Source organism: Parus major, chromosome 10 (genome assembly GCF_001522545.3).
Source record: "Parus major isolate Abel chromosome 10, Parus_major1.1, whole genome shotgun sequence".
NCBI classification, from domain to species: Eukaryota; Metazoa; Chordata; class Aves; order Passeriformes; family Paridae; genus Parus; species Parus major.
The window spans coordinates 3165283-3190810 of NC_031779.1; the positions used below are offsets into that span (position 1 = coordinate 3165283).

At 41.8% G+C, this 25528-nt stretch overlaps 1 protein-coding gene across 5 annotated transcripts; it reads right to left on the reverse strand.

Annotated features, from left to right (window-relative positions):
• Positions 1-1983: 1983 nt before the first annotated feature.
• On the reverse strand, positions 1984-24174 carry IREB2 (iron responsive element binding protein 2). 5 transcript variants are annotated; one of them, XM_015639140.3, is made up of 22 exons: positions 23854-24174; positions 23152-23241; positions 19921-20086; positions 18652-18789; positions 16354-16575; positions 14730-14799; positions 13534-13720; positions 12837-12976; positions 12300-12471; positions 11118-11218; positions 10548-10664; positions 9304-9463; positions 8330-8465; positions 7693-7777; positions 6902-7058; positions 6496-6620; positions 6092-6196; positions 5672-5814; positions 5054-5201; positions 4842-4964; positions 4111-4296; positions 1984-3508 (listed from the first exon to the last, which is right to left on the reverse strand). In XM_015639140.3, the coding sequence occupies exons 1-22, from the start codon at positions 23870-23872 to the stop codon at positions 3398-3400; spliced, it is 2901 nt and encodes a 966-aa protein (XP_015494626.1). In that variant the 5' UTR covers positions 23873-24174; the 3' UTR covers positions 1984-3397. The 5 variants fall into 5 exon arrangements, 4 of the variants coding, with proteins under 4 accessions (XP_015494626.1, XP_015494628.1, XP_015494627.1 ...); XM_015639142.2 differs by lacking the exon at positions 10548-10664; XM_015639141.3 differs by lacking the exons at positions 23152-23241; positions 23854-24174 and adding an exon at positions 23054-23072.
• Positions 24175-25528: the final 1354 nt, after the last annotated feature.

A 25528-nucleotide genomic window follows, 5' to 3' on the forward strand; every position in this document is an offset into this window, starting at 1 on the left:
GGGAATTTTTCAAAAGGGAAAGAAAAAATTATTGGAAAAGCATTTGATATAGTATGCAGAGTGGTGTCTGGAGCACAGCTAACCCAGAGAACAGACTACACCAGCTAAGCATACTCTGTGCTTTGTGAGCCCAAACTCACTCTGAACAAGTAAATGGAACATGCATCATTATATAATTACATAATATTACCCCCTTTCTTTATTCACCTGTCCCTTCACACACAGTACCATTTTAAGTGTATTCCATACTATCTATTCAAAGTAGACGGTAGCATACAAGAACTGTGGTACAATTTACTTTATTAAAAATAATTTACAGCATTGGTAACATTTTATGCACAATTTTCATCAACTGAACTTAAGATATATCTATACAATACTTACTGAACTTAAAACTTACACTGTTCCGTTGGCTTTAAACAGCAGACAATGATTTGCAGTTGCTTAAATAGGATTAATATACATAGCTTCTTGTCCTTATACTTAGGTGTAAAATGTATAAACATCAACGCTATCCCAGAGCTTTGTAGTTTGGGATAGGGAGGAAGAGGGAAGCAAGAAGAGGAAACATTTACAAAAACTTCAACAAAATTCTCTCCCCAAATCCAAATGGAGAAAAGTCTAGGTTAAATACATCTAACACACTGAGTCACTTGTCAAACAGGAACATGTCCTCCTATGCTTTAGGATACTAAAGAGAGGTCTAATTGAGTGTTTCATGTGTGAGCACAGCAATCCTGACTGTCCCGGGCTCTGCCAGAGGGCTCCTGCCACACCTGCCCACCTATGGCCCTCAGGGTCCCAGCAGTGTGTCCAAAGTTAAATGTCTTCAATGGCTGCTGGGCTCCTGAGCTGCACTCTGCAAAAGGGAAAGGGAACAGGGCTGTTCCCACGGGTCACAAGCCTGGTGTTCCCTGCACAGGCAGTTCCCCACCACTGAGCAAGTGGTACATAGGCAGTGCTGTCCCACACAGCACCGCCACACCACAGGGTCCGGGTCCAAGGGTAGGAGTCAGCCTGCACACCTCAGAGATGCCACTGACTTGGGCTTGTTTAGAGCTGGACCAGCTGCAGCAGCAATAGGAGCCACCAGCAGAGCAGTCCCTGTGCCCAAGCACACCACAGAACCTCTCTCTTGTGGACTACAAGACACAGTAGTGCAGCAGAATTAAAGCAGCTGCCAAGGTAATGAAGCCCCATGTCTCTAAAAAGAGCTGACTTGCTTTACTGCTGACAGCTTGCAGGTAAATCACATGCCTTGAAATTGCACTTCACCTTATCAGTCTGATATGGCTTGGATCCCTGTCTCCTGAAACAAGGAGAGAGGGCAGGGGGCTGTGTTTCCTTCAAGCATTAGTTACATAAGCTGTAAATAGGCATGGAGGTGCAGTTGTATCATCTGCATGAGGCATCGTATGAACCAGCACTAAACTCCCATTTTCTCTGCAATAACATTTTCTTGAACTAAAGCAAGAATATACCTTCGAGCTGGGATAAAACAGTATTAGACACTGCTGTACAAGAAGTAATATCAGCCCAGTCACTCTGGATAAAATTAATGGAAGTGTACCACAGAACAGGAACTCGTTCAGCATTCAGTTGAATACAATATTTAAAACTGCATTGATTTATCCCCCTTAGAAGTGGTAGGAGTCAGTGGAATGATTTTCATCTCACCTAGAAGAAAATCATATCAAACTAGTGAAATATAAAAACAGATTATACAGAGCTTCAAATTTCAGTGAACTCTAACAAAATAGGAAAATATGTATCAAATTTATGTCAATCAAATTAGTTTGGCCTTTGAACTGTCAAAAATGAATACATTATATTGATATAATTATTCAAGAGGCTTGGGGTATTTTGGTTTGGGGGCTTTTTAAAGGAATGTCAAACATACTATTTGAAGATTTGAACACTGCATCTGTTAGTTCACAAGTCAACTATCTCAGTGTCTGATTATAAATTAAAAGCACATGTAAATAAAGCCAATATAGTCCTCTTTAATGGTTTGATATTTAAGACAACATTTGTCAACAACAAAAAACCTTAAAGCAAAATCCTGACAATTTATAGGCAAGTTCTGCAGTTTTGCTCTCCAGCAGAAATCAATCTCTACACAAACTAAGTGGAGTTACAAAGCTTTTCAAGACACAGGAGAGCACAGGTAGAGCCTGCTAGAGCTGCAGACTCATTCGCATGGCTCAGACACAACCAAAGCTCTGTGAAGTGGGAACACAAGCTGCAGCAACTCTGCATCTCCTGCCAATATGAGCTATGGAACTTGGGCTTTACCCTCAGTGGGCTGACAATTCCAGCCACAGCTACTGCAGTGTGGTGAGACAGGTTTGTCCAGTGCTCTGGGCTCCTTCTCAGAAGGGGACACTCTGTAAGAGCTGGGAGCTGCCAGCAGGTAAGAAAGCACTCAAAGGCAATGTGGCCTCCTGGCTCTTCAACATCTGACAGGTGTAACGTATTAGACATAGGTTGTATTTAAAGCAGAGGAATTTAAACAGCCCTAGCAAATGTTTTAAAAGGTTTTTAAAGGTTAAAACAATTTTAGGAGGTACTTTATCTGATGATATTGCAGAGAGCACAATAAAAACAGATGTCACAAACGACAAAGTGCATCCCTTGAAGCAGAAGTGACAAACTTCAACTGAAGGGTATGAAGAAACATGGCTTAGCCTGCATGAATGAAACTGGGAGATATGTTTTTAAATGCAGAAATGTTTCCCATATTTCTAAGAACACAGTATTTCACATATTAAACGGTTTGAGCAGTTTAAATCTGGATCCAGATGAAATATAATCCCATAAAGGTAAGGAAATCATCATCTGTGATACAGGATACCATGGGCCTCATGTGGACTGCATTTTATTCAACCCATAACCCAAAGAAATTGAACTCAGTATCTTTTCTAAGCTCTGGATGAGGAAAAAAAAAAAAAGAAAAAAAGCTGTATGGCCTTTAAGATCCCATGCCATCTGCTACTCTTAAACCAACAAACAGCAGTACACAGATTTACAGGTCCAAAAACTGAGTGGAAACAACTGCAGAAAATCTTCTTACGTAATAATCTTCAGCACAATCAGTTTCAATTTCGCATAGTTTATTTACAAAATGGTCTGATAAAACATCCCCTCCATACTTACAGCTCTCTTGTCACAATACACATGTTGATTTTAGCAATGTTTAATAGCACCATTAGAATATTATTTAAAATCAGAAAGGATCTTGTTGCAGTTACAATGATTCACAATCTTTTACATCCATGGACGAAGTAACTTTGAGCACACTAGGACTGTTTGCAGTTCCACAGTACAGATTCCTGGGCTCACACAAGGCATTTGCTGAGTTAGCAGTTATGCAGGGTACCCAGAGAGTCAGTAGCTACTATAAGAATCTTCGAGCTACAAAGTTTAGACTTCCACCATTCTTGTATAAAGTTATCTCCATATTGTTTTCAAACAAGGCAATCACGCTGAATACTTTTCCAGTGCTTGTCTTCAAAAGAAAAGCAAAAAAGAGAAACCAATTAAGCTTTGCTTTCACTTCCCCTTGCTTATTTCTCAGTCAACATTCTAACCCCAGTTTTGTTGAATACAAGTGAATTCAACCCTCTGACATGTCTGTACAGCCCCAAGCCTGCTGGGGCCAGATGGAAGGCAGGCTTGTTGTAGCACAGCTCAAATGCAGCTGGGAGCACACTAGGGGCCTATAGGCAACCGACCACATCCCTAAGATGGCACTGACTGTGTTATGGGCTTGTTTACAGAGCATGGAGAGCTGAAGCCTCTCTCAAATCCTCACACCTATGTGAGACAAACTCATTTCTATCCTAAGACTGAGCCCAGAAGGGGCAAAATACTACTCAGAATGATCAAGAACATCAGGCTGCATACAAAGTTGTGTACAAAGAACATGTGTATATGTACTTTGGGAAAGCCCCAACAGCCATGACAAACTTCAGGCAGGACTATAAACTATAACCTTCCAAGAGAATTAAGTTTTGTCTTTTCTGGCTTTGCTTCCTATCAACAGAATTGTTTTTTTTTTCCTCTGCATCAGAACATCCAACAGAGAAATGAAAAATACTGCAAAGATACCTTAATATCCAAAGTCATTCTGGGTGACAGGTCTGGAGGGAACAATATAGAAAACTGCTCTCTGCCAGTGAGTCCCAAAGTACTTGGATTTTCCCCAGGACGAAACTGAAGTGGAGCGATGCCAATTCCAATCAGCTGACTCCTATGAACCTTCTCATAGCTCTCAGCTAGGACAGCTTTAACACCCTGAAAAAATACAAGCAGAGTGTAACACAGAAGTAACACAGAAGTAACACAGAAGTAACCTTCAAACACAATTATGTCTAACATCTTGTAATTCAAACTCAAGAGTAGAGAGAGTGCTTTGCACAGAGTCCTTTAAGTACCCTGGTAACATCTTTTAGCTTCCCAACTAGATGGAAGCAAACAAGCCAGAGCAGGCCCCTGCAGTGTGAAATGGAGTTTATTATAGACAGGGACCATGCTGTAGTTAACAGGACATGAATCAATGGCAGACTTGGAATATATTGTCAATATTAGTGGAAATTAGTCACCAACAATGAGATACGGAATACCTCATGGAGTTCAAACAGAGATCAGCATAGACAAATCCCTAATTTGTTGCAAAGTCTGGTATCCAAGACAGTAAATTACATAATGAGGAAGTTCAGATCTAGCCTGACTAGTGATTCTCTCCCATGAATATTCTAATGAAGAAATTATACAATGTGTTTTCAGGTATTTTCAGAAAAAAACAAAACCACTCCCAAACCCAAACAAACCAGCAGTACCAGTAAAAAAGGCCCTTTTGCAGCCCAGTCTCTTGAGCTACCCAGTCCATACTTCTTTCCTGCTAGAATTATTACAGGAATGCCTTCCTTCTGGTACAGCTCCGCTGCTTCAAACACATCTAGCTGTGGAATGACAAAGTGACACATTTTGAGTGAGTTCTAAATCTACACTCTCCACTCCAGAGTAGCTGTGCAAACAGATTTATTCCTACCGTTTGTCCTGATGGGAAGTGAACTGTTTTAGGAGCTGGCTTTCCAATGAACTTATTCAGAAGCTTGATATTTGCAAAGGTACCTCTTGTCATTACAGCATCATTACCTCTTCGAGCCCCATAAGAGTTGAATTCACGAGGTGTGAGTCTGGAATAAAGACCCAATTGAAAGAAATCTGTTAAAGATGATGTGATTTAAAAGGATGCTACAATTTTTTTTTAATAATTATTGCAGCATATCTAAGTCTTCAGTGGAAGATGCAAAGAACTAGACCTCCAACAAATGTAATTATTATAAATCATGAACAACATGTTCATGCTAGGTTATTCATGAGGAAAGCTGCAATTTTAAATTAATTTTCTACAGTTTTGTTATGAAGTGCTGCAAGCAATGTGGTACTTACAGAAGAATTATGGGGAGACTGGACTGCTCTAAGAAACAACCCACCTTACTAATCCCTCTTACCATTACCAGCTTATCTAGTAACATGGATTAATTATTTTGCTTTTCCACATGTAGTCTCCCCTTTCTGCATTAGAAAGGCATTTCTAGAGGAAGGTGACAGTGCTGATGAATTTCTCAGCAGGTGAGCAGTCCTGTGGCACAGCAGAGCTCACCCTTTGCTGGTCAGGTACTTGGCAGCAGCACTGCTCCTCGCAATGCTTCCAGCAGGGGAAATATGATCCGTGGTGACAGAGTCCCCCAGGAACAGCAACACATGAGCATTCTCAACTGCTTGTGGTGGAACTGCTTCTTTGGCCTGACAGGGCGGGGGCAGAAACAACAGAAAGAAAGGAACAAAAGGAACATTAAACGTTTTCTTCCATGATCTAGAGATATAAAACATATCTGCAGTATAGAAAGGCACCTGGATGGGCAGGCCCCACTCATTCCAGAGACACAAACAATATTTAATAGACTGAGAAATATTAGTGATAATGAAATTTGTTGGTTCAACATTGAAGCGTTCCTGTAATAGCTATTCATTTACTTAAATGCAATGCATATAATCTAGTGGATAGATCCACTGTACTTACAAGTTTATCAAAAAAGGAAGGACATCTAATATAAGTAGATTTTAAATCCCAGGGAAATAAAGTTGACTCTGGTGCTTCCAGTAAATTCCATCGTTTGTTTCCTTTCTACAAGGAAGAAAATTAATCAAAAAGAACAGAAGTTAATTTATTGTATTTTTACACTCAAAAACTGAAGAAATACTGATGATTTTATTAATTACTGTTATTTAGTAAATAATTTTCTATTACATATTACATCACTGGGTATTATTTAGGAATCACTTTTAAATACAAGTACCCATCTCAGTTAAGCCCTCCATTACAATAACAGAAATAAATGGCAAACCAATCAAATTCAACTGCAAGATATTATAAAGCTACAATGAAATGCAACCTTTAAATTATGTAGAACAGTCCACTCTTACCTCCATCTTTTCTTTCAATTCCTTAAACATGGATGATATCACACACTCTTCCTCCACTGTGTGAAGTTCTTGTCGGGTGGGCCAAATATCTCGTAAGTAAATACTTTTGCCGTTAAAGCCAGTGCCTGAGTAAGATTTTAAACACAACATTAGTTTGGAAGAATGAAGTATTAGACTTGAGATCTGTATTAGAATATAGATGTATATATATTCAGGCCTGCAGAGATGGTACCAGATAGGCAAAGAATTTGATCAGTTAAGTGAATGCTTTGCTTTAGTCATGAGCAAACCAAATATGGCTCTGCTTTCTCTTCAAATATATTGATTCTGGGCACTGAAATCAAGTGCAGAAATCTGTGCCCATGTGCACCAGCTGCAGAAACAGAAGCTGTAGGAAAACACTCACCCAAAGGCTCCATGTCAAAATCTATCCGCACAGTGCCCGCGATGGCGTAGGCCACGACCAGCGGAGGGGACGCCAGGTAGTTGGCACGAACACAGTCACACAGGCGGCCCTCAAAGTTCTTTGTGCCAGACAATACCCCACAGGCAATGATATCACCCTGAAAGGCAGACCCAGACATACTGGTCCAGTAGTTTGGGGTTTTTCAACAGCTTATTCTATTTCTGTTGACTAAGTGAAATGTGCTTTTAGCGTTCCACTTAAGTATTTACTCTTAACACTACAAGTGAAAAACATTTTGCTCTCTCTCACTACCCTTCACATTTTCCCTTCTGAACCTCTGATGTGCTCTCCAGTCACTTCAGTCAACTCCTCTCCTGCCATTTATTTCTTTTATTTTAATTCTGCTTCAGAGGAGAAAAAAGCTGTAGTTGTTAGACACAGCTGGTTAAAATTATTCAAGCTCATAGGTCTTTAAAACCCTCCTCTTCACTTATGATACAAAATCTACACATTGCAGCCTCTGCAAGATTAGATCATATGTATTTATCATATAATTTTTAACTGTATTCTACAAATACTACTTATGACATTTATTTTACATAGCAATGAACTGGCACGGTCTCATTCTAACATGCAAATACGCTGTTAGCATAACAAGCAAACATGATGTTAGCATCATGCTAAGTCCAAACCAAAAATGAAGTGTATTTTGCATGGATTACTGTATTTCTTGATTTCTTGACTGGGTGAGAAATACATTTCTGTGTTCAACAAGCCAGCCAGAGCTTTACCTGTTTGATTGCATTCCTGATGGCTTCTGGCAAAGGGGCCATGTTCCCAACACAGGTGGAACATCCATAACCAACAACCTCAAACCTATAAGGGAAAAACAATCAAGTTACACATGGTCACAAGCAATTTGCTAACATAACTGCTTTTTCTTTTATTAACAATATATTTTGTCCCTTGACAGTTAAGACTTTTTAGAAAATTAACAGCAGATACTACATGTCACTGATGCAAACAACAGCTAGGGACTGTTACAGAATACTGAACATATTCTCTTACTGCTACAGAGCATCCAAAAACACACTAAACAACCCTTGACAGCAGCAATGATATGAGAAGACTAATACAGACTATCCTGACAAATTTGCAGTTTCCACTTTTAAAATACATCAAGTACATCCTGTCCTGCAAGTCACTTAAAATTAAGTAATTTGTGACTGGAAAAACAGTTCCGATGTATTAGAGCTACACATCATAAATTTTGATATGGGGAATACAATGAAGCAGAATAATTTTAAGTCAACAAGTAAATAAAATGGCAATATATTAAATTAGGCATTAGCCAACCCCAAGTGAACAGCAGTCCTATTTATCAGCCTGTACAACCTGCCCAAACTCACCCCGGGAGCCAGGTCTTACCCAAGCTTGCTGAGGTATGGCAATACTCCACTGGAACTGAGGTAATGTGTAACCATGCCACTGCCAGGTGATAAACTTGTTCTGATGTAGGGTTTCACCATGAGGCCAGCCTCAACAGCTTTTTTGGCCAGGAGTCCTACCAAACAAAAAAAGAAAAAAGGACACAGATTATGATTTGTATATCCCTTCATAGGAGATCTGTATGCTTCTACCTTAGTTAAATCAAGCATAAGAAAACCCAGAGGATTAGACAACTTTCAGTTTATTAAACTATTCAAGCAATCACTGGCTTGAATCAAGTTTCTTAATGCATAACAATAGCATGCATGGTTTTATTCCCATTCCTGGAATGTGGACACCCACTTTACTTTCTCTATGACAAATCTCTTTCCCTTGTTCTAGCTCACAGTGCCAATCCATTCAGTCTCCAGAGACAGCCCACACAGCCCTAAGGGGAAGCTCATCTTGGCCACAGAGGATGTTAAAAAGAGCAAAGCAAAGTCTGACAGATGAGCTGTTCCAGCAAAACCATGTGCAGCTTGTGAAGGTGTGGCAGATACCCCTGAAGCACTGACAGAATAACTGCTCAGCAGACAGAGTTTCTGTCCTGGCTGTGGCATCACAGCTCATCATCCAGGACATGCTGGAAGCTAAGGCTCACCTCCTGCATCAGCTGTGCCACTGTGTGCATCCACCTGACAGGAGCCCTAGAACTGCTTACCTTCTGTCATACTACTAAATGTAAAGATTTTGTAATTACTCTCCTTAGTACTGTGTTATGGGACAAACTTAGATCGTATTATGGAAAAGCAACTTTCCCTATATAACATCCAGAAGCTACAAGCTAAGGCTACAAGTCTGCAGTTTCAAACCTACACAACTAGGTTACAAACCTAGGTGAAGAGAACCTACAAAGGTGAAGGTGAGGGCTATGAAGCATGGGAGCACCATTGAGATGTCTGGTCCCAACATACCTGCAGCAAGCATGACAGATGGATTGCAATTGTTTGTGCAGCTGATGACTGCAGCAATGACAACGCAGCCATGGGACAGCTTGTATTCATTTCCTTCATATTGAACAGGCACAACGTCATTCTGCTTCTCAGCTGCAATCTGAAAGCCTTTAACACCAGACTGGATGACAAAAATACATGTTAGCAGCTGTTACAGTACAGAGAAGATGACATTACAGCAAGACCAAGTGAACACTGGCTTTGAAATAATACTCAGCTGTGCCACTAGGAACCCTTACATGATTTTAAAAGCAGCCCTCAATTCATGTCCCTGTCTGTACACTGGTCTCAGCCTTCTTCCTTCACAACTGCTTTAATTTTGCAGCAACTGTGAACAAAGTCTGTGTGTGGCTGTTCCACAACTATCTTCCTTTATACATGGAAGAACATTCCCTTAAGAATACATGTCTAATCTACACAACACTTGTTCCTGAATTAGAAGCATGTCCAAGATTTTAATTGCAAGAGGGTAAGTAAACCAGAGTAGGTCAATTGGCATTTTCCACTTCAGCACTCAAACATCCTCCAGAGGTTCCCATCAACCTCACCCTTTGTCTTTCACCATTAGCTACAATCTCTCTCTAGCACAACTGAATCACAGTACCACAGGCCTCATTATAAGCTGTTTCTAATACTGCTGCCAGTCTTGAACCTGAACAATAAATGAAATTAAAAGGAAGGTACATTCCTATATTAGCTGCACTCTCCAGATACCTGTGGATATCCCTAACCAAAACCAGCACCTTCTGAGTAAAAACATTCACTCTGTGAATTAAGCTGTAAGCAAAAATCATTTGCTAATGCAAGAACTCAGAACACTCAGCTACAAATCTTGGTAGTCTTTCCTCAACCCCTTTAAGGTATGATGAGTTTTCTAAGGGTAAATTCTGTTTTGGAAATTAAGTAATGCACAATTGTCTAAAAAAAGCCTGAAGAAATGAAAATGTTTGCTAAACTCATACTACGGACTACCTAAAGTTCTTTCTCCCTAGCAATCTAAACTGTGAAATGAAGGACTTTGGGAAGATCATGTTCCTGCCAAACACACCAATGATTTACTCTTGGGATGCCTGTCAAGCAAGAACGGTCAAGCACTTGTGTAGCAATAAGGAGGGTTCAGCAGGTATGCAAGGAACAGGTAATATAACGTTTATTCATGTGAATGATAGGAAATACCTTCTGAAGCGACCATCAGCAATACAAACCTTTTCATTTAAGCAGGCTTGGAAGTCACTTTTCATGTTATTAACAGCCACTCTATCTTGGGATCTCTTGGGGCCACTGACATACGGAATTATAGAACTTAGACTAACTTGCACTACCTAAGGAACCAAAAAACAGAAAGTGCAGGCATTACCAACCCAGCCCTCCAGTGCATGGAATGTATTCCTGAGACACCCAAGAATTCTTGTTCCAAATTTCAATGTTCTCAGACATTTAGAACTCTGGGATTCCATTTTCAACACCACTCACTATAATATTTATATTTATACTCACTATTCCTCTTATTCTAAATGTTTTGACATTATCCCTAACATTTCTACCATTCACAGTCCTTGGGATGACTGGAATTCAGTATCTGTATTGACATAATGTTACCATGCTTCCCTTTTTTATCCCCACCCCCTCTGTTTTACAAATTCTGCTCTCTCAAAACTGTGAGTTAATAAAAACAACTTTGCTGAAAGCAATGTAAATTACAGTGGGAGATGAGACTGTGAAATAATCCAAAGTTATTTTATGAGAATCAAACAAACAACTCCTTTCAAGCATACCTGAGAATACTCAGGCTCTCTGGAAGAACTCTCATAATCTCTAAATAACTTCACAGCTTTAAGATATGCTTCAGTGACTTCAAGCTTGGCCTTATCAAAACCTAAAGAAGATAATTTCAAACATGAGAAAAGTCACATTAAAAACATAAATAAAACAAATCACACAACTTTCAGACACTTTGATTGTTTTTTAAGTGTAACATTCAAAGTACTATTTTCAAGTACACCACTTCTATATCCCAATGACACACAAATTAAAACATTTATAAATTATTACAATTTTTTCTAAATTAGCTTCAATTATCTTCTTATGTCAAGGAACAAAATAAGCTATTCCAGCTCTAGCAGTGGTAACTCTAAATTGACAGTTGTGTCCCTGAAGTCCATCAAGCTTTTTTTTGTCTGTTAGGGCTTCCTTGTTTAATACAGACCCTGTGCTTAGCTGACAATAGGCAGTACTGATGGCTACTCTTCCCACTCACCTGCTCTGAACTCATCAGACAAAAATGTTTGCTATTGAAATCATTTAACTCTTATTTGAAGGTGAAGGATTTCAGTCTCAGAAAGTCTCATTCATGAATAAGCTTTTTTTGGCATCTGTCACCCTGTGTTTTTCTGTTTGCAGTAGCTCGATAAGGAATTGACATCCTCCTTGTTTACCTTGAGATGCAAGTGAAATCATTCACTTCAAAGGGAAACATAAACCACTTGGAAAAATCAGAGACATGGTCAGATTTGTTCTGCAGTTTCCCTTATTTCTAGTAATCATTTTAAATTTTGATGTAGTAAAGAATCTCCAGGTGGTTATGGGATTGATTTTAGATCAAGAAGACTTTCATTCCATATATATTTCAAAATGAGTGAAAACTTCCTTAATATTTTTATAGGCTTACATACGCTTCCAAAAACCAGGACTCTGGATGTTGAAAAGCAGTATCATGTTTGTAAATCAGGCATTAGACAAATGGACCAGACTGGACACAAACCTCAAGCACAAGTCTAATTACACGTTAAATCCATATCACAACTCTGCAGAAAAGCACCATACAATAATTAAGGAGCTTTAAGCAAAAACTCAATAATTTTTGGATTACATTGGGTTTTTCTGCAGAGCAAAATACATGTATTACCACAACTGAAAAACACAATTACAATGAATCCCTGCTTTACTTTAATATTTACCTGCATGCTTTAAGTGCTTCAATGTCACATTATCAACAGGGAAAAAACTCAGAATAGCACCATATTCAGGACACATATTTGCTATTGTGGTTCGGTCTGCTATGGACAGTTGGGAAACACCACTCCCAAAAAACTCAACAAATTTTCCAGCGACATCAGCTTGTCTAAGATGCTGTTGGAAAGAACACACAATACCTGGTATATGAAGGGAAACAGTGCAAGCAGTTTTTGTCACAATTCACAAGTCACGAGCATTTAAAATAAAAAGTTGAAACCCTAAGGCCTATGTTTGAAAAAAAAATATTATGAATTATTTTTAGTTGAAGAGGATCTATAAGCAAAGCACTATAGAGGGGAAAGAAAAAAACCCCACTACTTCAAAGAACCAGCAAACAAAAATGGTTAGAGATTATTTGTACCTTTCTGCACTGCCATGATTAAAGGTATACTAAAAACTGAATTTAATTCATTTCTCAAACACCACTGGCAGTACTTGCACAAATCCCTATTTTGTTTGAAAAGGCACTGAACTCTTACCTTTGTAATGCTGAGAACAATATCTATAGATGTGGCAAAGGGGCTGACTGTGCCTGTCAGCTCACAGCCCACCACCTCGGGCAGGGTGAGGGTGAGCGGCATTCCCAGCATCACCGCTTCCGTCTCAATGCCCCCGACGCCTGCAGGGAGAATGGGACACGCTTGTCACACCTTCACCAACCTACACTCCACGTGTTCAGGCCCAAAAACATAATAAACACCTAAGCCTAAACACTCATGACAATAAACATATTGCTGCTTTTCTCTCACAAATGAAGGGCATCACTCCATTTCCAACAGACACAGCAAGAAACATAAAAGTTCAATTAAATATTTGCACATCAAAAAGAAAATCAAGCAAGACTATTGCTCAAGTTAGACATCACAGTCAACTAGAAAATATTTTATCTCTAAAACTGATTTTCTGTGAGAAAATAAATCACACAAATTTCTGCTGTGGAAACAGCAATTAAATTTGAGAATCAGCTGGTTTTTGGTTGCCTTCTCTTTAAATTACAAAGAGTGGTTTCTCAAGAGAGATAAATGTTATTCAAGATTACCTGTAGACAAAAAAATTCAGAACAATAATTCAAGACAGTCTGTTATGCTTGAGATACAAACATCCAGTGGGAAGAAATATTTTTTAGCAAAGCTTTAGTTGCCTTTCCAAGAGCAATGAAGTTCTGAGCATACTTACCCCAGCCCAAGATACCCAAGCCATTTACCATGGTTGTGTGTGAGTCTGTGCCAACCACGCTATCGGGATGCAGGAAATCTTTCACATCGTCAAAAACCACTCGGGACAAATATTCCAAGTTCACTTGGTGCGCCATTCCAGTCTCAGGTGGAATTATGGAAACATTCTCAAAAACTTTTGAACTCCACTGTAATTTTTCCAAAAGGAGAATAAAAGAGTTGGATTTTTTTCAAAGCTATATTCAATTCTTAGAACATAACTAGAAAGACAAAACAAAGCCACAATAAGAGTCCTTGCTATTTACGCAAGTGGCTTTTGTCCCTCTGTCAAACAGAGGTGTGTGATTTCCTTGGCTACGTTCTTAATCATCAACAAAAGCTTTCACTCAGTTCCTCTGAAGGTTGAATCAGTAATTCATGCCTACCTTTCAAAAGCCAGGCTGCAGAAATGTCTTTCAGTTCACACAACTGATTACAAGCCCACCTAAGACTGCTATTTCAGACAACAGAACCTAAGCACTTGTATCTATAACAGAATTTACAGCATAATTGAATTTGGGTTTGACACTTCAGGGTGAAATTGCTTGCAGACTCAGGATGGCACATTTAATAGAGCTGACATGGAAACCTGTAACAAGATTCAGCCTGGCCACTTTTCTCTTTAATAATGTAAAAGCTAATTTGCAGCTTTCAGAATGAAACCTCTAGTCTACATCCATGAAAAGAGTTTTAGATCATTGCAGTGAATTCCTAAACCACGTGAAAACAGAGGATAAGGATCAAATAGGAATGCTGCAGAGCCTGCCCAGCAGCAGAGGAGCTGATGTTCACTACAGGACTTCAGCTGCCCAGTTTGAGCAACCATGTCTGATCACATTTCTCCACTCAACACTTCCACCTTCAGGAACCTTTGTTAACCCAGTTATGGATAAAGGGCCCTTTCAGCCAGAAACTCACTGTGACCTAAGGCACTCAGCTCATGACAGGCATTAAAAACACTAATGCTTCATAAATCCCCACTGAGAAGAACCAAATCAGAGTAAACTTTTTCAAGTTAGAAAGCAAATTTTCTGTTCTTGTTTAAAATCTAACACTTCCAAATAATTACACTTATTTTTTCATCTAAACCTGAATATTCATAGACAAATTATTCTTTAAAAAGACCAAACCACAAAGCCTGCAGGTACAGAGACATACCTTAAAAAATTGAAGCCTCTCTCTATTTCTGCCAAATTCCATTTCTTGATTTTTCAATACTGTTTCAGGCCTAGGAAGAAAACAAGTTTACAAGTACTGTCATAATTTATTTCAAATTACAGAAGAACAAGTTGTAATTTTAGTTTGTTTGATGAAAGACTTATTTAAGCCTTCAGGACTCTTTGAAGAGGTTTATTAGAACAAAGTTAATTGCTTCCCTGCAGCAAGCTTTCTGTAAACAGTGAGACATAGCTGATTTCATATGTGCCATGTCTGAGAACCTGCTTATTCTAGGTATGGTTTGCCTGAAGTGTGATCTCAAAAATACTTTAAGAGATCTATTCCAAGCATGTGCTGCAATACACAGAAGCATTTTTACCCCCATCAGCCGATTCACACACTGCATATCTCAAAACTCCATACGTTAAAAAACCAAGATGTACACTATTTCAATTGTAACTATCCTCCATTTTTGTATTTTCCTCCAAGCCACAAGTTTTTCTTCACAAGTACTCATTAGTACAGCCTCATAAAATGAACTATCCTTTCTTAGTATATATTATTTATTAAGATACTGATATTTGTTGTAACAGAGTAATCCATAATTTAAGAGGAATAACCTCTGCCTTAAGGAGCTGAACAAGGAAGGGAACACACTTGCTTAGTACCAGGAAGGAAGTCCTCAATTTTTAGAAGTGTATTTTACAGTCAGGATACTTCCCTTTCCTCTCTGCAGCAGGGTCAGCAGCTCTCCTGCTGCTTCACCAAGCCCCGAGGGACAGTCATTCTTCACAAGTACGACTGCTGGTGTGCTGCCAGAACACCAATATTACTGAAAACATCACTCATTCTGCATTCCTACACCTGTACTGAACAGGAACATTTCCACATCCATAACATTACCACAGCACTCCACACAGTATCACTGTGGGATACAGATCTGACCAGCATGGGCAGATAGGGATCTCAACAGTCCATCAGACAGAGACAGCAGCTGAAGGAGGAGGATTATGCATAATTGGCATAGATGGAACAGTGCAGAATGACCTGTTAATAACACAGAAACCTGGGAGAGGCACAGACATGAGGCTCTGCTGGGCTACTACACAGGCAGGGTATTTACTGAATTTTAACTCCGTTACAGATGGACTGTGAGATCCTGTACAGGTTGGGGGATGATGTATTCTTTAAGAACAAGAGACATCCAAAAAGTTATTACAAAAATCTATGAGTTGCTTTTAGAAATAAATTCATGCCTCATTGAGTTATTCACTCAGGCTTTCTTTGCAAGAGACAGAGAATTACTCCTATGCTTAGTTGTTGTTGTAAAGAAATAAGAGAAGGACTAATATTTAATTTAAAAGCCACAGCCATAAGCCAATAGGTGGCCTCTGCAGTGTGTTCAGTAAAGCTCTTCTTGTAAAAAAGAAAAATTTATTGTAGACTAATTCTTACCTGCTACATCTGACCTACTTCTAGATACTGAAACAACTTTTCTATGGCATAGCTGAAAACTACAGATGGATGTTTAAAAAAAAAAATAAAAACACATTTCCCTGAGCTGTCACAGGCAGTGCTCCACAACACAAAGGTACAACACAATTTAGCAAAGGAGCTTTCATACTCAGGCACCGGCTGCAGGTGGAAGGGGCAGAGGATGGGGGTGTTCTCGATCTGCGCAGAGAAGGGTCCTGAGCTGCGGCCGGCTTCCCCCGCCCCGCACGAGCCCCGGCAGCCGCTGTGGCCCCGGCACGGGGGCGGCTTCCGCAGCGGTGGCTTCAGCGGGGACAGCCTGGCCAGCGGCTTCTGCTCACCCCCACCGGGGTTGGGAGCGTTCTGGATTGCACTGCAACATCAAACACAGCGTTCATTGATACACCAGCGATCTGCTTCTTTGTGCACACACCCCGTCCCCACCCCCTGTCCCCCCCATCCCCACCCCCGCCCCACCTCCGGGTTTTTTTGCAATCCCTTCAACAGATTATAAAGCAGTATCTGAAAAAATAGAGTTCCTTTATTCCAACCCTGTTGCAAAGTAAACTACTGCTGCATAAGCTTGGTTAAGTAATGTAGTGTGCTAAGAAGTGAACAGAACTCGATTCTCTGAAAGATTAACACCAAACAACTCCTTCCATTTGTTCACAACAGACCAGAAATCTTTATAAACATCATTGCAAAGGCTGAACTCAGAGTTTTAAACTTGGAAGGTGTGGGTAGAGTCTCATCCAAATGGCAGACTGAACTTGTTTTTTTTAAGACAGTGCTGTACATGTTCTGTTAAAACCACAGAGGAATGACTGCTGGCAAAGCTTTCTCAAGGAAATAAAAAAATAATCAAATAACTTGATCATAATTAGGCTTTTTATACAAATTCTCAAAGGTGCAGATAAATTATAGACACTATTCAAGTCAGAAGTAAGAGAGAAAAGACTTCTTTTTTTTGAATATGAAGTCCATATAGCACACTACCCTCTATTTGTGTAGCACTCAGTCTCTGTAGGAGAGCAAAGAAAGCTTATTGTGAAAAATGAATGATTTTCACCTCTCTCCATAATTATTAAATCACAAATTTGCAATTAAAACCACTGCTTTCTTCTGCCTCAGTAATACAGCCAGATCCTTGGTTATCCAAGTGCAGGGCCTCAGAGGATACCTTGTCTAAATCCCACTGCAACCCACTAGGCTGTGACCCACAGATGGGAGCTCTATAAAAGCAGCACAAACCACCCTGCAGTGAAGGGTTTCTTATCACAGGCCAGCAGCTGCTGAGCCCCCACAGCTTTCCAAGGGGCTGCTCCAGAGGCCAGATTTATCATCACAAAGCAGCATGTGGAGACCCCTTGCCAACACCTGGTCTGCCTGATAATTTTAGGCTGGCCTAATTGCAAAGGAATCAGCTGTGCCTCCTGACACAGGCATGGACAGAGCACACAACAGACACGACACATATGCAGCACAACAGATCATCTGCAGCTTCTTGCTCTTCTAACACTCAGCAAACTGAAATCCTGTGAGCGTTTGGAAGGTTGACAGAAATGACTCATGCATCCATGTCCTTTGACCACAGGCTTTTTCCCCATGAACTTTTAATTTCCAAAGAGCCTGAGCAGTTTATGCAATTATGCATGGGTTTTGGAAGGCTCCACAATTGAGAAGCAGGGGAGAAGGTAAAGGGAAGCTACATTATTTAGTATTTACTTCAGCAAACACTAAACAAAAGCTTCAAGTTTTTTTGTCTTCTACAAAAGCTCCAAGTTTTTTGTCTTCTGTTTCTAGCAAAGGCAGCCCCAGGCTGTATCCATCACATCACTGTCTGTCAGATAAGGAAAACTACGCTAGTAGCTTTCCAGTCCCCTTACTTTTCCAGACTTTTCCCAAGTACACTTCTCTCTGAAAATACCCACAGCCTCATTTATCTGGTGTTAAATCAAAGCCCATCAAAATCCCAGACCAGTCACAAGCCATAGGCTGCAATGAGAGTCTTTCAAAACGTCCAGTAGAATTGCAGGCCCCTTCCCTGGAGTTGTGTGTGACAAGGCAACCATGTTGAGAAACAAAGTTCTCTTTAACTTGAACAATAAAATCAGAGGAAAGCAAAATAACTAATGCTCTCTCTCTCATTCTCTTGAGACATGTTATTTTCTGGAAACCATGCCAGATCCCATTATTTCAGCAAAATCTTGCCCAGAATTTCGATTATCAGACAGCTTCACCCATAAGGCCTCACAAACATTCCTTCTCTCCCTCAAAAGTGCTTATCCATTTTTATCCAACCCTTTTTCAGATACCACCATGTCTTGTTTTAGGGATCCACACCTTCCCAATGATTTGTTGGGACAGTAACTAGACCTGAATGAATCCACACTTCAGTGTCAGACAACAATGTTTGGCTTGTAAAAATAAAATAAAAAAGGTACATTACCATTTGCTGAAATCAATCTGCAGAGAATGGTCAACAGTGAGATCAGTTGGGCAGGCAGGATTGACTTTCACCGGATCTCCTCCAGCATTTCTCACAGCTTCCCTCATGGCAGCAAAATCCACCATTGCTGGAATTCCCCTGACAGATGGAAAAACAAAATAGTAAAACATCATGAGACATTAACTCACTGAAATGCACAAACTTCTTTTTAATTTCATTTCAATCTAGAAGGAGCTGTATCCTATTTCAGAAAATATACCTGCTATTCTATATTTCTAAAGTCACTGGAGTTGGTACCCCCTCTCAACAAGCAACAGCTTGTCTGAAGGCAAAGTACCAAACAAGAACATGGGACCATCTCAGAGATAACCACACTTCTCTTGTGTCTTGCTTTACTTCTCAAGTCTGATGGTACTTCAGCACAGAAGGGATCTTTAGATACTCCTTACCTTTACAACAGAATCTTGCTATGCAAGCAAAGCTCATGCTATACACATTTAACACCTTAGCATGCATCATTTGTCTAACAGAGCCATTTCTGAAGCTTGTAGCATTTCACAATATTCATATTGCTGTACAAAATAGACAGAGGCAATGTTTATAGAACACAGTACTATGTAAATCTTATTGGCTTTGCCTGCTAAACAAATGTTACTGCATTTTTATTATCATCATAATTCCTTTTTTTAATTATCTCACTTCTTAATAAATATATAGTCAGCAAGACAGCTTAAATTGAGTATTTGCAAACTGATGAAGGGCTGCCCTTTTAGCTATGCCATAGTCAAATCACAAAGAAGTTAACATCCTAAGAGGCTGCTTTTTCAATATATGTATTATTCATGGATTTGACTGGATTACTCAATGTGGAGTAAGCAATATCTCATCTTCAATTATCTCAAGGAAGAGCTATCAGTGACAGTATGAACTCTCAACTGTCTGGCTACAGCCAAAACATCACCACTTCCACTTGTATTCTGGTTCTTATCCTGTATTCTTTGAAGGCCAGCAGTTTCAGCCTTGCCAACTTGCCCCAAACCAGAGTACCCTACAGAAACAACTCCTACCCTCACATCATATGGAATTATCATGAGGAATCTATGGCACAGCAGAGACAGTGCACAGGTTTCCACCTGGGTATCAAGAGGGGAGGTGTAATTTATTCTCATGCCAAAGAATGGAACACAAAGTCGGTGAGTTTGCACAGGTTTTTTGGGGGTTTTGCACACACACACACACACACAGACAGACACACACACACTCTCTTACGTGAAGTCTTGAAGAACAACTCTGGCAGGACAGAAGGGCACTTCAACATAGTTCTGTTTTGTTTTCCAGTCCAAGATGTTCATAGCATCCGTTTCTTTCACTAAAAAGCCATCGCAGTTCCGGACACTGGACTCAAACAACACTCGGATGGAGTAAGGCAGAGTGTCTGAGGTGAGGAAAGGAACAGACCCCATGAGTGCAGCACTTGCAGCTTACAGAGTATTTTAAAATTACAATCTCACATTTCTAAGGAATTCCACTTTTCTAGGGTTTGGAAGGATGAGAGCTTCAGGAGCCTGTTTTTCCAGTTGCCTTTGGGTTTGATCTTCCCTACACAACATGGAACAGAGAACTGCACAATGTACACATTGATGGATTACCCTATGGGATTTTCAAGGGAGATCCCAATGCCTTGGCCACACCATTCTGACAGTACATAAGGTATATTATGTGAACAGGGGAGAAATGCAAGGAATATAGACCTGGGATTATTGATCAGAGCAGGTCAAAAGCAACAACTACTGGAATACTGAAAACCATTTTAACTGTAAATTTTGCCATTCCATTACTCAAGAGACAAAGCCAAAGCAACCAATGCCAAAATATTATTTTCAATAAGCAGTGATACAAAGACCAGAAACCATTCTGCCATGTGCCCCTTTTAAGATTAACACACTTCATAAAATATAAAGAACATTTCATTAAATAAAACTTGAGTTAGTTTGCTACTGATATGAATCAAGCAGCACTTTCCTTTGCAGAAAAAAAAAAAAGGGAAATGGAAACGAGAATGAAATAAGAGGGAAGAGAAAAAAAACCCCAATGTCACTATTCACTGCAAACAAAATAACCACTAAAGAAAAGAAAAATCAAGATTGATTGTCATTTCTCCCCAAATCTCATTATTTTCAGCATCATTTAAGCAGGCAAACATCTTCATAAGAACATGAAAAATCCTAAAAAAGTTAGCTGGCAGAAGGTGAAACAATTAAGTTCAGGCCTTAATTAAAAAAAGTTTGGCTGTCTGAACCTAATCCAGTGGTTTGTTCACAAACTATTAATACAGAACTTGCTGACTCTGTTCTCACCAAGTCTTTCTGAGATAACATCCACTGTTATCTAGTTAGATAAGTCACTATTTTGAGTTTCAGATTTGAGTTAATTTGAGTATAAAGATATCATCCCATAAGTCTCCTGTATCTTCATGCCACCACTCCCTCAATTTAAAAGCCAGGTTCCCAGAGAAGAACTTGTTTGCTTTCTTGTGGGTTACAAATCTCACTGTCCCAGGGACAGCTCAGCACCAGCTCTGGAGGAGCAGCTGCTTCTCTCCATGAGACACCAGCAGTTCCTCTCTTCAACACCATGTGCAGTCTGGGGCTTCCAGGATACAGGACAGCTCCAGAAATGGGATCACATCCAGCACAGGGCCCTCTAGGAGGCTCTGGGACTGCTGTGCCTGGCACACAGGAGCTGCAGGGAGAGCTGGTGACCAGGCTGCAGTGCCCAGCACCTCCCAGGGACTGCAGCCAAGGGGAGCCCTGACTTAGCAGCGGTGCCCATGAAAGCACAGGAGGAGTCCCAGGGTGCAGGAAGGGACACTGGGACTGGGCACAAAGGAAAAGCAGCCCAAAGGAGCACGGTTAAGCACAGGAACATGGAACCTCTGTCCTCCCAGACTAGCACAGCTTAACCATGGAAGGTTCCCCATATCAGCTCCAGCCTCAGCAAGAGCCTGGTCTAGATCTCCACATGTCCTCTCTGCCCTAAATCCTTTTGAACCCTTCTCATTTTCCCCATAAGTCTTAAAACACTAGAAAACTGGCAACTAAATCAATTAACATTTACATTAGTAATCTGATTAATATTAACTGGCAATTAGTGCCAAATTACAGCCAGAAGCCCCAGGGCAGAGGGCAAACAGGTAAACCTCAAACTGTTCTAGCAACAACTGCAATGAGCAATTCCAGATGCTGGATTTGCTACCAGTGCTGTCCCACACTGTGTCTAGATGTTATTTAGTATTTTGCTACCTTGAAGTTAATATGAGGCTTCCAACTTCTGCACAGAAGTTTCTATTGGAAGATAAAGACCCTCTTAGTGCAGTCTGTTTAGACTCCTGAGAATATCTTCAGGAATACCCATTGCTGCTGCAAGCTTTATGGTACATTTTAACAGAAAGTTGTATATTGTCGTTTTATTTCCACTCCTGTCATGAGGCTTTTCACAAAACTGCTGGGAACTGCCTGGTTTTGTTACTAACACAGCACTGCTGCTCTCTGGACCAAGCCACCAGCAGAAGTACCGTTTCCTCCATGTGTGCTTATCTGAAAGATAGATTTTGTTACTACAAGCAGGGGAAATGTGCAAGAGCACACAGCTGTTGCACAAAGTTTCAGCAGACACTGTGCCCCCCTCTCTCTCCTCTTTAAACAACATGGGGTTAATAACTGTGGTCAAATATGGTTTTAAAGTGAAATATCCACTGATATGTTTTTTATTCAAGAAGCATATCACAAATTCTGTGAACACTGAAGAATTCAGACCTTGCAAAACTGAAAAATAGCCCAAAAGCCTTTACTAAGTAGCCCATGTAAGTATTTCAGTTTAACATGAAGACAAAGGGAGAGGAAAACACCAGCATGCTTTGATTACCTGCAAGACTAAAGCCTGCTCCAGCTGGCACTAAGCAAAGCTCCCTCCCACCACACGTGCAACACTCTGAAAGGCACTTGGACACAGAGACCCAATGAAGGTCTCTCTGGCACAGACAGCCACTGCATACTAATGACAAGCTGAGATTAAGCAACAGCACCACAAAACCTCACCCTGCAGCAGGAGCCATGTTCTAGCAGTCACCCACTATGTGAGGCTGCTGGGGAGGAGAAAGCAGAACACCATGAAGCTGTACAAAACCAGAGTAAAACCTGTATTTATTCTTGAAGCACTAAATAGGAGTTTTTTATCGCTTCACTTTTATTCTAAAAGTGTAATTCTTCTGATTTGAAATACTGTTGAAAATTGCAGAAACACCTGTACTGTGTCCCTTACTAAAAAAAAAAACTACAAGTAGTATCCCTGCCAACTCCATAAAGCACTAAGAAACTGGGATATGATCAGCTTCCAAACACACCCATTAGGCATTCCCAGCTGCATCTCCTGCCAGCACAGGGCACCAGTGGTGCAGTTTGCTGATGGAACCACCCTGATCACCCCCAGAGAGCACCGTACCATACTTGGCACCTCCGAGCTTCGACACGTTGTAAAACTTCTTCTCTGGGTGTCCTTCCAAAGCTTCAATGGCGGGCTGGTAAGGGCTTCCTGCGGGACAAAACAAACAGTTACAGCCACAATAAAACGGGTCGTCACAGCACTGCCTGAGGACTCACAAAACGAGATTTTACTTCTGATTCTGCCAGAACTAACGTTCATTTAAACTGTAAGTATATGCAATATGGAAAGGTTTCTAAATGGATTGAGACTCCTCGTGATGTGGATGTGTGACTAAGGAGAATTTGAAAAGCATCACTAACAGTAGGTCCGTACAGGTCAGTGCAGGTCGCCAGCACAGCCTGAACACAGCTGACCTTTGTTGTCTCAGTTTGCCATCTACACACAGGATAACACACCACAGCAGTGCCGATAAAAGACACGGCTTTTAATACAGCAGGAAGCACAAAGCACTGACTGCCAAGCCAACGTCAAGGGAACCAGACACAAAAATAAACCTCTCAGCAGCCATTAGGTGTTCGGAAAAAATAACCTCCGGGAGCGAGCAGCCAGCGGGGCGGGGACGGGGCCGCTTTCCCCCCCCCGAGAGATCCCCGCGGCCTGGCACAGCGCCGTTCGGCAGCGCTGTGGGCGAGGCGTTGTCCCGGGCCGCGGTGTCCCGGTGGGCGGCGCGGCCCCGGCCCCGTCGCCGCAGTGACCGACCTGTCCTGGGAGGGTCCATCGCCGGCGACCATGTCAGCGAGAGGAAGCGGGCCGGGGGGCGCCGGCGGGCCGGCAGCTCTCGCGAGACTGCGCCCCGCGCTCCGCCCCCGCGCCGGGCTCCGCTCTCGCGAGACTCCTCCCGGCGCCCCGCCCCGCTGCCACAGGACGCATTGCTCTCGCGAGACTGTGCACGCCGCCCGGGAAGTAAGGGCACGAGATCGCGCGAGGCTTCGAAGAAAGGGCGGAAGTAGCGAGGACCGGTAGTCCCTGCTCTCGCGATAACAATGACGAGCGCGCGAGCAGAGCTGCCGGTCAGCACGCGCCGGGGGCGTGCTGAGGGGTGGAGCCATAACGGGGTGGAGCCATAACGGGGCGGGATCTGCCGGGGCGGGGCCTGCTGGGGGCGGGGCCTGCCGGGGCGGGGCTGCCTAGGAGAGGGGTCGCGGGGCTGTGCGGTGGCGCCGCCTGGTGGCTTGGCGGGGTCGCACGCGCGGGCGGGTGATGCTCCCGGGGCCGGGCCGGGCCGGGCGGTGCTCCCGGGGCCCCTCTTGACCCATTCCACAGCCAGGGGCCACGCGTGCGAGGCTGACGGGTGCAATGGGCCCTAAAGATCTTGAGCTCCTATTTCAAGCTCCATCCCACCTGACGTTGGGGCATACACAGCCTCCCTGGACAGCCTGGTCCAGTTCCTCACCACTCTCACAGTAAAGAATGTCTCCCTAATATCTCATGTAAATTTTCCCCTTTCATTTTGTACCCGTTCTCCCTTGTCCTATCACCATAGTTCCTGTCCATCTTCACTGTAGGACCCTTTCAGGTACTGGAACCTGAACATTCCAGAGCCTTGTGAGCTCCCCACACACAGCCTTCTCTTTCCCAGGCTGGATGGCCCCAGCTTTCCCAGCCTTTCTTCACAGCAGAGCCCCTGTGGCCTCCTCAGGAGCTGCTCCCACAGATCCAGCCCTGTCCAGGCCGGCACACAACACAGCTCATGGTCCCTCCTGCCACTGCTCCGATGGCAAAAGGTGGCCCTTAAGGAAATAAACATGTGCTAGAAAATTTGTCCCAGGGCAGGCCATCAGAAGTCTCCATGAGCTGTGTCCTAGTGCAGGGCATGAACATCACCACAGCCCACACTGAGCAGAAAGGTGTGTGCTCAGTGTTCTGCCCTACAGCTGGCTCTTGCTCCAAGTCTCTGATGCGAGATTTCTTCAGAAGGCTCTTTCCTTTTCATATCTTTCTTCTTTTCTTCCTCTGAAATAAGAGGCTTTTTTCTTTGCTGGATGGTGGGATTTTATTTTTGTCTTCATCTTTAGTGCAACAGTAGCAGTACATGAGGCCACACTCACTGGTGAACAAGTCAAGCAATAGTCATTTCTCCAGCCTTATCTAAGACATAGGTAACACCTGGGGTTAGACACTAATGCAGCCAGAACTCACCACCAGGTTCAAGCAGAAAAGATTACCAAAAAGATGTCTGCATCTCAGCCTCTAATCAATCCATTTTCTCTTTTGCCTGCATCTCTTTGGTGCTGCTATTGCCTTTCTGAACACTAACAGAGGGACTTGACACACTGATTGCAATAGTTATGCTCAAAACTGTATGAGCAACCCTAAGTCTGGCTTCTTTTCTCCTGTTCCAGGTTGCAATGATGTCTGGCCTTTCTCTGACAGA